At 37.9% G+C, this 13,045-nt stretch overlaps 1 protein-coding gene across 1 annotated transcript; it reads left to right on the forward strand.

The window, feature by feature from the left end:
* Window positions 1-6,606: 6,606 nt before the first annotated feature.
* On the forward strand, window positions 6,607-7,647 carry LOC100771628 (vomeronasal type-1 receptor 4-like). Its single transcript, XM_027434126.1, has one exon. It carries the CDS (start codon window positions 6,628-6,630, stop codon window positions 7,645-7,647), a length of 1,020 nt encoding a protein of 339 aa, XP_027289927.1. The 5' UTR covers window positions 6,607-6,627.
* Window positions 7,648-13,045: the final 5,398 nt, after the last annotated feature.

Below are 13,045 nucleotides of genomic sequence, written 5' to 3' on the forward strand. Positions count from 1 at the left end.
AATCCTTTGCTCTAGGTCTAATAACCATATATGAGTGAGTACATACCATGTTTATCTTTTTTGGGACTGGGTTGCCTCACTCAGGAGGATTTCTTTTGGTTCCATCCATTTGCCTGTGAATTTCAAGATTCCATTGCTTTTTCTGCTGAGTAGTACTCCGTTGTAAAAATGTACCACATTATCTTCATCCATTCTTCAGTTGAGGGACATCTAAGTTGCTTCGAGGTTCTGACTATTGCAAATAAAGCTGCAATGCACATAGTTGAACAGATGTCAATGTTTCATGAATGTGCTTCTCTGGGTATATGCCTAAGAGTGGAATTGCTAGATCTTGTGGTAGACTGATTCCCATGTTCCTGAGGAAATTCCATACAGATTTGTGATGTGGCTATATGAGTTTGCATTCCTACGAGAAGTGGAGGAGTGTTCCTATTTCTCCACATCCTCTCCAGCATAAACTGCCTTTGGTGTTTTTGATTTTATCCATTCTGACAGGTTTAAGATGGTATCTCAGAATTGTATTGATATGCATTTCCCTGATGGCTAAGGATGCTGAGCACTTTCTTATGTTTCTTTTAGCCATTTTAGATTCCCCTATTGAGAATTCTCTATTTAGTTCTGAACACGCCTTCTAAATTGGATTGTTTGGTGTTTTGGTGACTAGCTCTTTGTTTCTTTGTATATTTGGGAAATCAGCCCTTTGTCAGATGTGGGGTTGGTGAAGATCTTTTCCCATTCTGTGGCCTGTGATTTTGTCATTCTGACTATTTACTTTGCCTTACAGAAGTTTCTCAGTTTCAGGAGGTCCCATATATTAATTTTCAATCTCAGTGTCTTTGCTACTGGTGTTAAGTTCAAGAAGTGTTCTGCTGTACCTGTTCATTCCAGGATACCTCCCACATTCTCTTCTAAGAGGTTCAGTGTGGCTGGATTTATGTTGAGGTCTTTGATCCTTTTGTGCTTAAGTTTTGTGTGAGGTGACAGACATGGATCTATCTGCAATTTTCTAGATGCCAGCATCCAGTTATGGCAGTGACTTTGTTGAAGATGCTTTTATTCATTTTATAATTTTAGATTCTTGTCAAAAATCAGGAGTTTGTAGGTGTGTGGGTTAATTTCAGGGTTTTCAATTCAATTCCATTGGTATACCTGTCTATTTTGTGCCAATACCAAGCTGTTTTCAGGTCGATAGCTCTATAACATCACTTGAAGTCAGGGATGGTGATGCCTCCAGAAGTTGCTTTCTTAACAGGGTAGTTTTGGCTATCCTGTGTTTTTTGTTTGTCCATATAAATTTGAGTATTGTTCTTTCAAGGTCTGTGAAGAATTGTGTTGGGATTTTGATGGGGATTGCATTGAATCTGTAGATTGCTTTTGGCAAGATTGCCATTTTTACTATGTTGATCCTACCTATCCAAGAGCATGGGAGATCTTTCCATTTTCTGGTATCTTCTTTAATTTCTTTCTTTAAAGACTCAAAGTTATTGTGATACAGGTCTTTCACTTGTATGGTTTGCCTTTTCCCAAGATATTTTATGTTGTTTGTGGCTATTGTAAAGGCTGATGTTTCTCTGATTTCATTCTCAGCACATTTATCGCCTGTATATAGTAGGGCTACTGATTTTTTTGAGTTAATTTTGTATCCTGCCATTCTGCTGAAGGTGTTTATCAGCTGTAGGAGTTTGCTGGTAGAGTTTTTCAAGTCACTTATGTTAACTATCATATCATCTGCAAATTGTGAAAGTTTGACTTCTTTTCCAGTTTGTATTCCCTTGATCTCCTTTTGTTGTCTTATTGTTCTAGCTAGAACTTCAAGTGCAATATTGAAGAGGTATGGAGAGAGTGGTCATCACTGTCTTCTTACTGATTTAGAAGAATTGGACTGAGTTTCTCTTCAGTTAGTTTGATGTTGGCTGTTGGTTTGCTGCACATTGCTTTTATTATGTTTCGGTATGTTTCTGTTATCCCTGATCTCCCCAAAACCTTTATGTTGAAGGGGTTTTGGATTTTGTCAAAGGCTTTTTTAGCATCTAGTGAGATGTTCCTGTGGTTATACTTTTTTCAGTTTGTTAACATGGTGGATTACACTGATGGATTTTTGTATATTGAACCATCCTTTCCTATCTGTGATAAAGCCTTCTTGATCATGGTGGATGAGTTCTCTAAAGTGTTCCTGGATTTTATTTGTCATTATTTTATTGAATATTTTTTCATCAGTGTTCATGAGGGATATTGTTGTGTAGTTCTCTTTCATAGTTGTGTCTTTGTGTATCTTTGTTACCAAGGTAATTGTAGCCTCATAAAAAGGGTTTGACAATTGTGCTTCTGCTTCTATTGTGTGGATCAATTTGAAGAGTACTGATAGTAGCTCTTCTTTGAATTTCTGGTAGAATTCTGGACAGAAACCATCTGGCCCTGGGCTTTTTTGGTTGGGAGACTTTTGATGACTGCTTCTATTTCATTAGTGGTTATAGATCTATTTAAATTGCTTATCTGTTCCTGATTTAATTTTGGTAAGTGATATCTCTCCAGAAAATGGTCCATTTTCTTTAGATTTTCAAAATTGTTTTGTAGTACTGGTTTTCAAAGTATGACCTGAAGATTCTCTGGATTTCCTCAGTGTCCATTGTTATGTCCCCCTTTTCATTTCTGATGTTTTAATTTGCATGCACTCTCTCTGCCTTTTGGTTACTTTGCATAAATGTCTGTCTATCTTGTTGATTTTCTCGAAGAACCAATTCTTTGTTACAAAGATTCTTTGAATTGTTTTGACTTTATTGATTTCTGCCATCAGTTTGATTATTTCCTGGCATCTACTCCTGCAGGGTGAGTTTGCTTCTGTTTGTTCTAGAGCTTTAAGTTGTGCTGTCACTTATCTAGTGTACTTTTCTCCAGTTTCTTCATGTGGGCACTTAGTGCTATGAACTTTCCTCTTAGCACTGCTTTTAAAGTGTCCCATAAGTTTTAGTAGGTTGTGTGTTCATTCTCATTGAATTCTAGGAAGTCTTTAATTTCTTTCTTTATTACTTCCTTGACCCAGGAATCATGCAATTGCACTTTATTCAATTTACATAAGTTTGTAGGTTTTGTGAAATTCATGTTGTTGGATTCTAACTTTAAGCCATGGTGATCCGATAAGATACAGGGAGTTATTCCAATTTTTTTGTATCTGTTGAGATCTGCTATGCTGCTGAGTATGTAGTTGATTTTAGAAAAAGTTTCATGTGGCACTGAGAAGAAGATATATTCTTTTGTGATTGAATGGAATGTTCTATAGATGTCTGTTAATCCCAATTGGGTCATAACTTCTTTTAGTTCTTGTCTTATGATCCTGTCTGTAGTTCTTGATCATTTGCCCAGCTTTTATATTTCCAGCATTCACTCAGACTGTGTTTTCTATCGTCTCTATTTCATCCTTCAAGCCTTGGGTGAATTGTTTCCTTCACTTGTTTGATTTTTTTTCTTGGCTTTCCTTGTTTTCTTTAAGAGATTTGTTTATTTCTTTCATGTTTTTGTCTTTTCCTCCATTTTTTGAATTTTTTTCTCCCATATCTTTAAGGGATTTTCTCAGTTCCTCTTTGAGGTTCTCTATCATCTTCATAAAGTTGCTTTTAATGTCATTCTCTTCTGCTTCATCTGTGTTGGGTTGTTCAGGTCTTACTGGTGTAGAGTCCCTAGACTCTGGTGGTATCATATTGGTTTTTCTGTTGTTGATTGTGTTGTGTTTTTATATTGTCAACTTCCCATCCCTTCTTCCAGTGGATGCTGGTGGAGTCTCTCCCATTCCTTGTGGTTACAAGTCCAAGTTCTCTACCAGTGGGTGTAACCATGTTAAATGTTCCAGTGGCTCTTGTATTCCCATGTGTGGAGGCTGGAGTTGCACTGTGATTTAGGCAGACTCTGGATGGCTTGGTCCACTGGGATTGGTTCCCCTGTGTGCAGTCCCCAGGCCATGAGAGTCTGAGAAGTGAAAGGGGAAAGCAGGCCAGAAAGAGGTCCATGCTCATCCCTCCTGTGGGTGGAGGCAGGACTAGCACTGTGATATAGGAAGACTCCGGATGACTTTGTCCTCCAGAACATGTTCACCTATACACAGTACCTGGGACAGGAGAGTCCAAGAAGGGCGAGCAGCACAGTTTTTGTATTTACAGAGTCCCATTCCCTCATTATTCTGAGTTCAGTCCTTGACAGTGGAAATAATGTTATTGTGCAGATCATGCAGCTTTAATTATTGACAAAAGTGACAAACTGAGATGATAGCAGTGACTCATAAATCATCATTGCTGTTTTCCTCATATAAAAACTATAATTAACTCACAAAAATTATATTTTACATTATTCACTTAACTCTTTACAGAATTTCAAAAAGTGAATATTTTCATGTGAGGATACAGAATATCAATAGTTGTAACCATGTGATTACACTCTACCTTCCTGTGTAGAATCCTATCATTGTAAAGACAAATGTCCTTTAACAGATTTTGCTCAGTGACCTCATACAGTGATGCATTGGAGAGGTCTCACATTGTAGTTGACTCTTGTTCTTGTTTCTTTTATCCTTGCTTCTTACTTCAGTACAATAGATGCAGGTGGATACCCATATACTCAATTATCAAGCAAATGGAATAGATACTTCCTTGTTGTTGTCATTTAAGGCTTCTCAAACACCACAACAGCTCTTAAAAAAGAATCATTTGTCCATAATTGTATTTTTTCCTTCCTCACAGACGTGGCGGGGTAGGTGAACCGGCATGAATTTCCTAGAAATGTTCCTAGCCTCTCAGCAAGTTAATGATCCTAGGTAGGTAGAATTTTGAAAAGCTTCCAGTAATGTTGGGTTTCATTTGTCCCCTGTTGAACAGTGTCTATCTTAAACTGTGTCACACCTCACAGATGCACTTCTAAAAGATGCCCCAAACACTCAACACATAAGAGAATAAATCAACCTTGAGGGAAGTGACATAAGTTGTTTGACTCAACTCCACCTCAGATGGGTGGTTCTAATCTCCCAGATAACCAGGTACTACCCAGGCCCAGGGCCATTCTTTCGGTTGGTACACCCCCAAATCTACCCCATTTAGGACACCATTCTTGAGCTTGTGAAGAAGGGACTAGTCCTTTGAAACAACACTTACAGGATCTCCAAGCTTTGTGGACCTGCCACTGAATATCCTACAGGAGTTCCTATGAGGATTTAGTGATAATGGTTTACCAAACATAAGAGGCCTTTAACCAGTTCAGTGACTGTCTAACTCACTGCCTTTTTTTCTGCCATTTACACTCTAGAATTCTGAGTGGAGCCTAAATATTGTAAACATAATTCCAACAGAGATACTGAACATTTCTGTACAATCTATTATTTTTCTGATGGTGACATTTTCCTTACCATTTCTGCTAACTTATTTTTCCTATTAGTGTTCTGCTATGTTTTCTGAGGAAATATCCCACACAATATCCCCAGTGCTCTAAAAGCCCTAACCTGAGTGTGCACAGGACTATGTGTGTGTCTTTGTGGTGTGACTTTGCACAAGAGCTCAGCTCTTAACATATGATGCAAGAAATTACTTGAATCATCATTGGTATGCACTTTATTCTGTTAACAAAATTTTCTGATATAAACTATAGAAATATATTTAATGACAAAATACATTGTTCTTTTTTCATAAACACTCTTCAGAGATTCATATTTTATTAGAAATAGTCTGATCAAAACACTGTGTGTTACCAGTATTCCCAAATGGAGAATATTAAATGTAGGTTCATATCTTGCAGATGATTGGAGTTCTCCAAAGAGAATATGTATTAATCACCTTACTTCCTGCTTGAAGGTGAGTCTGGCTCAAATTGTATAACAGGGTCATAAAAGGATAAATAAATAAAAGATCTGAATCTACCAAACTGGGTATTGAGAGATTAAGCTAGACTTGTAGAAGCTCCTTTGGATCAACACAAATGATGATGGTGTTGTTCCATTCTCCATCCCTTTCCGTCCCCCATCCATTTTCTTCTACATTTATTTATTTATTCTAGATTGTTGAGGTTGACACTTAGATGGGAGGGTGTGGTTTAGGAAAGAGGTTGGACTGAGAATTACCATGTAGGAGTCATCAGCTCTAAAGAATGGGCACACTGGGGTTTTCTCCAACTGATGTGGGGTGTACGGAATACCCATGTGCATCATGCCTGTTCTCTGGCAGAGGAAACGATGTCAGGAATGCTACAGCTGCTGAAGAGAGCATTGAAGACCATCCTAAGAGTCATGCCTGTAGCAACATAAATAAATAAATAGATGAATAATAAATGCATCGTTCTTTAATCAGCTTTTATACCATAACTAGAATCTAGCTGTATATTCTCACAGCCTTGAACTATGCTTGCCTCTTATTCCAAATGCATTTCCCATATGTATGATGAAGCCTGTAGCCATTTTACAGTTGAATGCGTTGTAAGAAGTAATTTATTATATTATTAACTTTGAGAAATTCTTGTTATGTAGTCTAGTCACAGATGGTATTTCTGAGCTGGAAGGAACATTCTGATTTAGCCTCTCTGTAGATTTTGAACTATTGATACTTTTCATTCATTTTTAACCAGAGTAACGTCTTTCTCCCTTCTGTAAAGAAAATCATGCTAAATAACAGAATGCATTTCTGGAATCTGGCCATCAAAATAATTTTCTTCTCACAAACTACAACTGGAATTCTGGGAAATTTCTCTCTGTTTTACTACTATTTAATTTTGTATGGAGAATCCAAATTAAAGACTATAGATTTGATTCACACACACCTATTGGCAGCCAACACCTTGATCATTTTTTCTAGAGGAATGCCCCACACAATGGCAGCTTTTGGTTTGAAGCAGTTTTTAAATGATTTTGGATGCAGATTACTTTTGTACGTTGAAAGAGTTGGTCGCAGTGTGTCCATTGGCACCACCTGTCTCTTGAGTGTCTTCCAGGCCGTCATCATCAGTCACAAGGAATCCTGTTGCAAGGATCAAAAAGTGAAAGCTGCTAAGTACATTGGCAGCTCCATCGTCCTCCTCTGGATCTTGTACACGTTATTAAATTTCGTTTTGTTAGTGTACCCAATTATCAAAAGGTATAGTAATAATGTGACCAGAAAAAAAGATTTTGGATACTGCTCCACTGTTGGGAGGAATAAAATCAATGACTCACTCTATGCAGCATTGGTGGTCTGCCCTGAAATCTTCTTTTCTGTGCTCATGGCCTGGTCCAGTGGCTCCATGATTGTCATTCTGTACAAACACAAACAGAGGGTTCAGCACATCCGTAGACCTTGTGGTTCCAGCAGAACCTCACCTGAGTCCAGAGCCACCCACAACATCCTGGTCCTGGTGTCTACCTTTCTGGGTTTTTATACTCTCTCCACTATCTTACAAGGTTGCATGGCTCTTATGTATAATTACAGTTGGTTGCTAGTGAACATCAGTCACCTCACTTCTCTGACTTTTCCTTGTTTTGCCCCCTTTATTCTTATGAATCATTACTCCATAATATCAAGACTCGGTTTTGTCTGGATAAGGAATGTGAACTCACTCATTCTTAAATGTGTAAATGATATAATTTTTGTGGTATCCAGTTGTTTACTCACTCATATGCCTAACAAATTCAGTACAGAAAGTTAAGGAGGTAGCGAATGCAAATTTTTTAACTACGAATGCAAATGATACATCTCAGTGTTTGTCAGGTGGTTGATTTGACTACCTGGATTAGCTTTTCTCACTGCATGGGGATGATTTCACTCTCCAACTTACAGCTTCAAGGCTTCTCTTTTTCCAGCTGATGTATAAAAGTGCTAGCAATAAAGCTTTCTCTCAAGTTATCCTTGTTCTGGCTTTTATTCTGCCAAAGCATCCTGATCCCTTGGTTATTTCACACAATGCTTCTGTGTCATACAGTCTAACTGCAAATCCCCCACAAAAAGTCTCTCCTCATGTAGACCTAGACCTCTGCCCTGGTGCAGGCGTATCCAAATGCTTAGATCTGTAGAGATGCAAAACTACGGGACATTCACCACTGAGGTTATGCCATTCAACAGCAAATCATCTAGTATCTGTAATATAATGAATACTAGAGCTCCTGGATACTGGAACCAGAGGTCTGGACCCTGAGAAATTCTCTAATAGAATATTATCGGCTCCTGACAACAGTGGTAGAAAGATGGTGGATGTAGACAATGTTTTCACATTGACGCTTTGAAATTCTGAACTTTTGTGATTCTAGATATTGATCAATAGGACAAAACACTCACCATTCCTCAGGGAGCCCATAACACTAATGACATTTAGTCTCAAACCAGGTCCCACAATGCCCCACAATAAACACAGTAATAGCTATCTGCACAGAGGTCTTTGTGTAATATTGTCTGAGCATATACTTGGAACTGATCATACATGATGAGACTCGTTATTTTGTGCTACAATAAAGAAGATCTAACATCATAAGGATGCCATACTATGCTCAATTCTCAAGGGAAGATGACTCTTCTCTTGTCCCTCAACTGTCTTCCAAATTCATACTCCATAATTATGCATATATGTTTTATTTTATTTGCATAAAACATAAATATATAATGATATATTAAATATATTTATTTTTATAACAATTTCCATTACAATGCATCTTTATACCCTACTAAATTCACTTAGTGTTGATCATATTACCTACATTTAGACCTGACCACAGGGTATAGGATAACCAATCCTTAGGGAACACTAATTTTCTCTTTATCTGAACTCATTTATTATCTGTAGCTTTCCATCCAGAGTTGGAGCCTTGTCAGATTTCTTATCCATGTTGTCACATCAACTTTTTTGTGTGACATTGTCACATTGTTGAACATTCAACAAAGTCACATTGTTGAAATTTCACGAATACATTTAAGGATGGCTCAAGAGGAAGAAAAAACCATATCTGCTTCAGTAAAGTTAGTTTACAAGGTTAATGACAGATGACACCTTTAACCAAGAAGAGAAACTGTATGCACCTTCTCAAACCAATATGATTTACTACTCTACTCTATATTCTCATTCTGATACCAATAAGTAAGAGTAGAACTCAGCCCCAATCAGCATAGAAGGAAGCAGGAAGAGACTATTACAGTATTCCACAAATGGTCAATATTCAATTCATAAAACAACTAACTCTAGTCTGCCCAACCACAATTCGATACTTGTATAACACATGCCCTGCAAGGAAAACTCATAACAAAAGGAAGAAAGATTGGAAAAGTTGTAAAATCCTGAGAACCATAATAACTGCTAAGAGATTATACCCTGTCTATATAAGAAGGAAGCAGAACATATAGGACATTTATACCTAGTTACACATTTTCTTTATTTACTCCCACATTTATAACCACATATAACAATCATAAGCCAGGAAGAGTATATGAGAGAAAACATACACTATTTTGTCCAAGCTAAATCCATTCTGCAGCAATTTTGTTATTTATTTATTTTTCTCCACAGCTGGGTAAAATTAACACGTGCGCGCACATGCACACACACACACACACACACACACACACACACACACACACACACACACACACAATGTATCATTGATTAAGATGTACTCTCCTAAGAGCTCTTAATTGCTATGATGCTTATAGAACCAATCTTCACTTTTGTCCTTTGGCAATTATTTCATTGAAAAGAATTGGTAACAGTTTTAATATTTACATCCATCTTTTGTTCACTATCCTAATTAGGGGTGAAAGTTCAGTATGTGGTTGCTTGTAGAAATAACAAAATGATAGAACACAATGGAACAAATAGAATAAAAAGAGGGAAGGCAAATTAAATCACGGATCTCTGAATTCTAATGTTTTCTTTGATATTAGCAATTACAGCACAGCATGGAAACTGTGGTGCAGTTTCGTCCACCACACATGCACAGCAATGAAGTCATTTAAAATCAATTGCCAGGTCCCACACTGGCTGTTAGAAATTGTAGTAATTTTAGGTTCTCTGGCTTTGGAATATTTGTACTTTAAATTCCTTCGAATGTTCATGAAGAAACTTAAGAGTAATATGGAGACAAGAAATACTCCTCTGGCTACTGTATGAAAATAAAAAGTTTACATACAATGCTATCCAGAAAATACATCTGACCAAAGTAGCCATTTTCTTAGGCCTTACTTTACAGAGAAGATCAATGAAGTTAGGCACAGTCAAATGTTTGACAATTAGGTCTGTAGACCTCGTGCTGATTCCAGAGAATTCATCAATGATAAAACAACAAAGTAAGGCTGAGTTCTGAGCATTTCCAGTGCAGTATGGGCTATCAGGGCCAGGTGTCTGGATGACATTCTGATGTACTTCGATGACTGTCACTTAATGGGATATCCAGAGCACTCTTGGTACTCATACGGGACGACTGTCTTCATACCATGCCACATATTGTACTCCCTGGCAACCAGTAAATTCCTTTGTTAAGGAATTAGAAACTGTGTCATTTATTTATTTATTTATTATTTATAATAGAAACAATATTATTTTACATACCAGTTTTAGTTCCCTCTGCTTGCTCTCCTCCCATTTCCCACACCAACCACCCATCCTACCTCCTATCCACTCCCCATGGAGACTGAGGGCCCCCCATGGAGGATTATCAACATCTGTTATGTCATTTGGGGAAGCACCTAGGCCCTTCCTCAGTATCATAATAGGGAAATGGCTACCAAGCCCATTCTTGCACTAGGGATAAATACTTGTAGCAATGTCAGAATTCCCATACACTGCCCAGACCTCCCAACTGACACCCCATTCAGAGGGCCTGGTTCAGTCCTATGCTGATTCTCCAGCTGTCAGTCAGGTCTGCAAGCTCCCTCATCCTCAGGGCGGCTGTTTCCATGGGTTTCCCAGCTTGGTCTTGACCCGTTTGCTCAATACTCTTCCCTCTATAAAACTGGATTCCAGGAGTTCGGCTCAGGGCTTAGCTGAGGATCTCTGCTTCTGCTTCCATCAGCTACTGGATAAAGGCTCAATGGCATTTAAAGTAATGATCATTCTGATTATAGAGAAGGGCATTTAAGGTAGCCTCTTCAATATTGCTTAGATTCTTAATTGGGGTCATCTTTGTGGATTTCAGGACGTTTACCTAGTACCAGATTTCTCCTTAAACTTACAATGGTTTCCTCTGTCAAGGTATCTCTTTTCTTTCTCACCTCTATTCTTCCCAGACTCGACCTCACTGCTCCCTCGTGTTCTCCTCCCCTTTCCCCTTCTCCCCCTTCTCATTCTCCTAGCTCCCTCTACCCTCCCACATGCTCCGAATTTGCTTAGGAGATTTTGTCCCTTTTCCCATCCCCAGAGGTTCATTTATGTCTCTCAAGGGTCTTCCTTGTTTCCTAGCTTCTCTTGAATTGTGGATTTTAGACTGGTTTTCCTTTACTGTATGTCTAATATCCACTTATGAGTGAGTACATAGCATGTTTGTCTGGGTTACCTCAGTCTGGATGATTTCTTCTAGTTCCATTCATTTGCATGCGGATTTTCAGATGTCATTTTTTTCCACTGAGTAGTACTCCATTAAATAAATGTACCACATTTTCTCCATCTATTCTTCAGTTGAGGGGCATTTAGGTTGCTCCTATGTTCTGGCTATTACCAATAATGCTACTATGAACATAATTGAACAGATGTCCTTGTGGTACGAATGTGCATCCTTTGGGTATATGCTTAAGAGTGTAATTGCTGGATCTTGAGGTAGACTGATTCCCATTTTCCTGAGAAACCTCCATACAAATTCCAAAGTGGGTGTACACGTTTGCATTCCCATCAGCAATGGAGGAGTGTTTCTCTTTCTCCACATCCTCTCTAGCACAAATTGTCCTTGGTGTTTTTGATTTTAGCCATTCTGACAGCTGTAAGATGGTATCTCAGAGTTGTTTTGATTTGCATTTCCTTGATGGCTAAGGATGTTGAGCAATTTCTTAAGTGCCTTTCAGCCAATTGTTATTCCTCTATTGAGAATTGTCTATTAACTTTTGTACCTTACTTTTCAATCGGACTATTTGGTGGTTTGGTGACTAGCTTCTTGATTTCTTTGTATATTTTGGAGGTCAGCCCTTTGTCAGATGTGGTGTTGGTGAAGATATTTTCCCATTCTGTAGGCCGCTGTTTTGTCTTTCTGACTGTCTATTTTGCCTTACAGAAGCTTCTCAGTTTAAGGAGGTCCCATTTATTAATTGTTGATCTCAGTGTCTGTGCTGCTGGAGTTATGATTATGAAGTGGTCTCCTGTATCACTTTTTCTTCTAAGAGGTTCAGTGTGCCTGAATTTATATTGAGGTCTTTGATCCATTTGGACTTAAGTATTATGTATGGGGATAAATATGGATCTACATGCAATCTTCTGCATGTCAGCATCCAGTTATGCCAGCACCATTTGTTGAAGATATTTTCTATTTTCCATTGTATTATTTTAGCTTCTTTGTCAATAATCAGATGATCATAGGTTAGTGTATTAATATCAGGGTCTTACATTTTATCCCATTGGTCAACCTGTGTTTCTTGTTCTAATACCAAGCTGTTTTCATTATTATAGCTCTATAGTAGAATTTGAAGTAAGAGATGGTGACACATCCAGAAGTTCCTTTGCTGTTCAAGATTGTTTTGGTATCCTGTTTTTTTTTTTCACATAAAATCATGTATTGTTCTTTCCAAGTCTGTGAAGAATTGTGCTGGGATTTTGGTGGGGATTGCATTGAATTTGTAGGTTCCTTTTCATAAAATTGTCATTTTTACTATGTTGGTCCTATCTATCCAAGAGCATGGGAGAGCTTTCCATTTTCTGGTATCTTCTTTAATATTTATAGGTGAATTAAGACCGTTGATATTAAGGGATATTAATGGCTATTGAGTGCTGATTCCTGTTATTTTTGCATTTTTGATGGTATTGTGGGTGTGAATCCCTTTTTAAAATTTTGTTAATTTGGGATTATCTGTTGCCCATGATTTTGTGAATGTTTCTAACTTCTTTGGTTTGGAGTTTTCCTTTCACTACTTTCTGTAGGGCT

This window comes from Cricetulus griseus, unplaced genomic scaffold (genome assembly GCF_003668045.3).
Source record: "Cricetulus griseus strain 17A/GY unplaced genomic scaffold, alternate assembly CriGri-PICRH-1.0 unplaced_scaffold_11, whole genome shotgun sequence".
Lineage (NCBI taxonomy): Eukaryota > Metazoa > Chordata > Mammalia > Rodentia > Cricetidae > Cricetulus > Cricetulus griseus.

Excerpts from the sequence above, each read along its gene's own strand:
- LOC100771628 (XM_027434126.1), top strand. The coding sequence starts at position 6,628 with ATGCTAAATAACAGAATGCATTTCTGGAATCTGGCCATCAAAATAATT.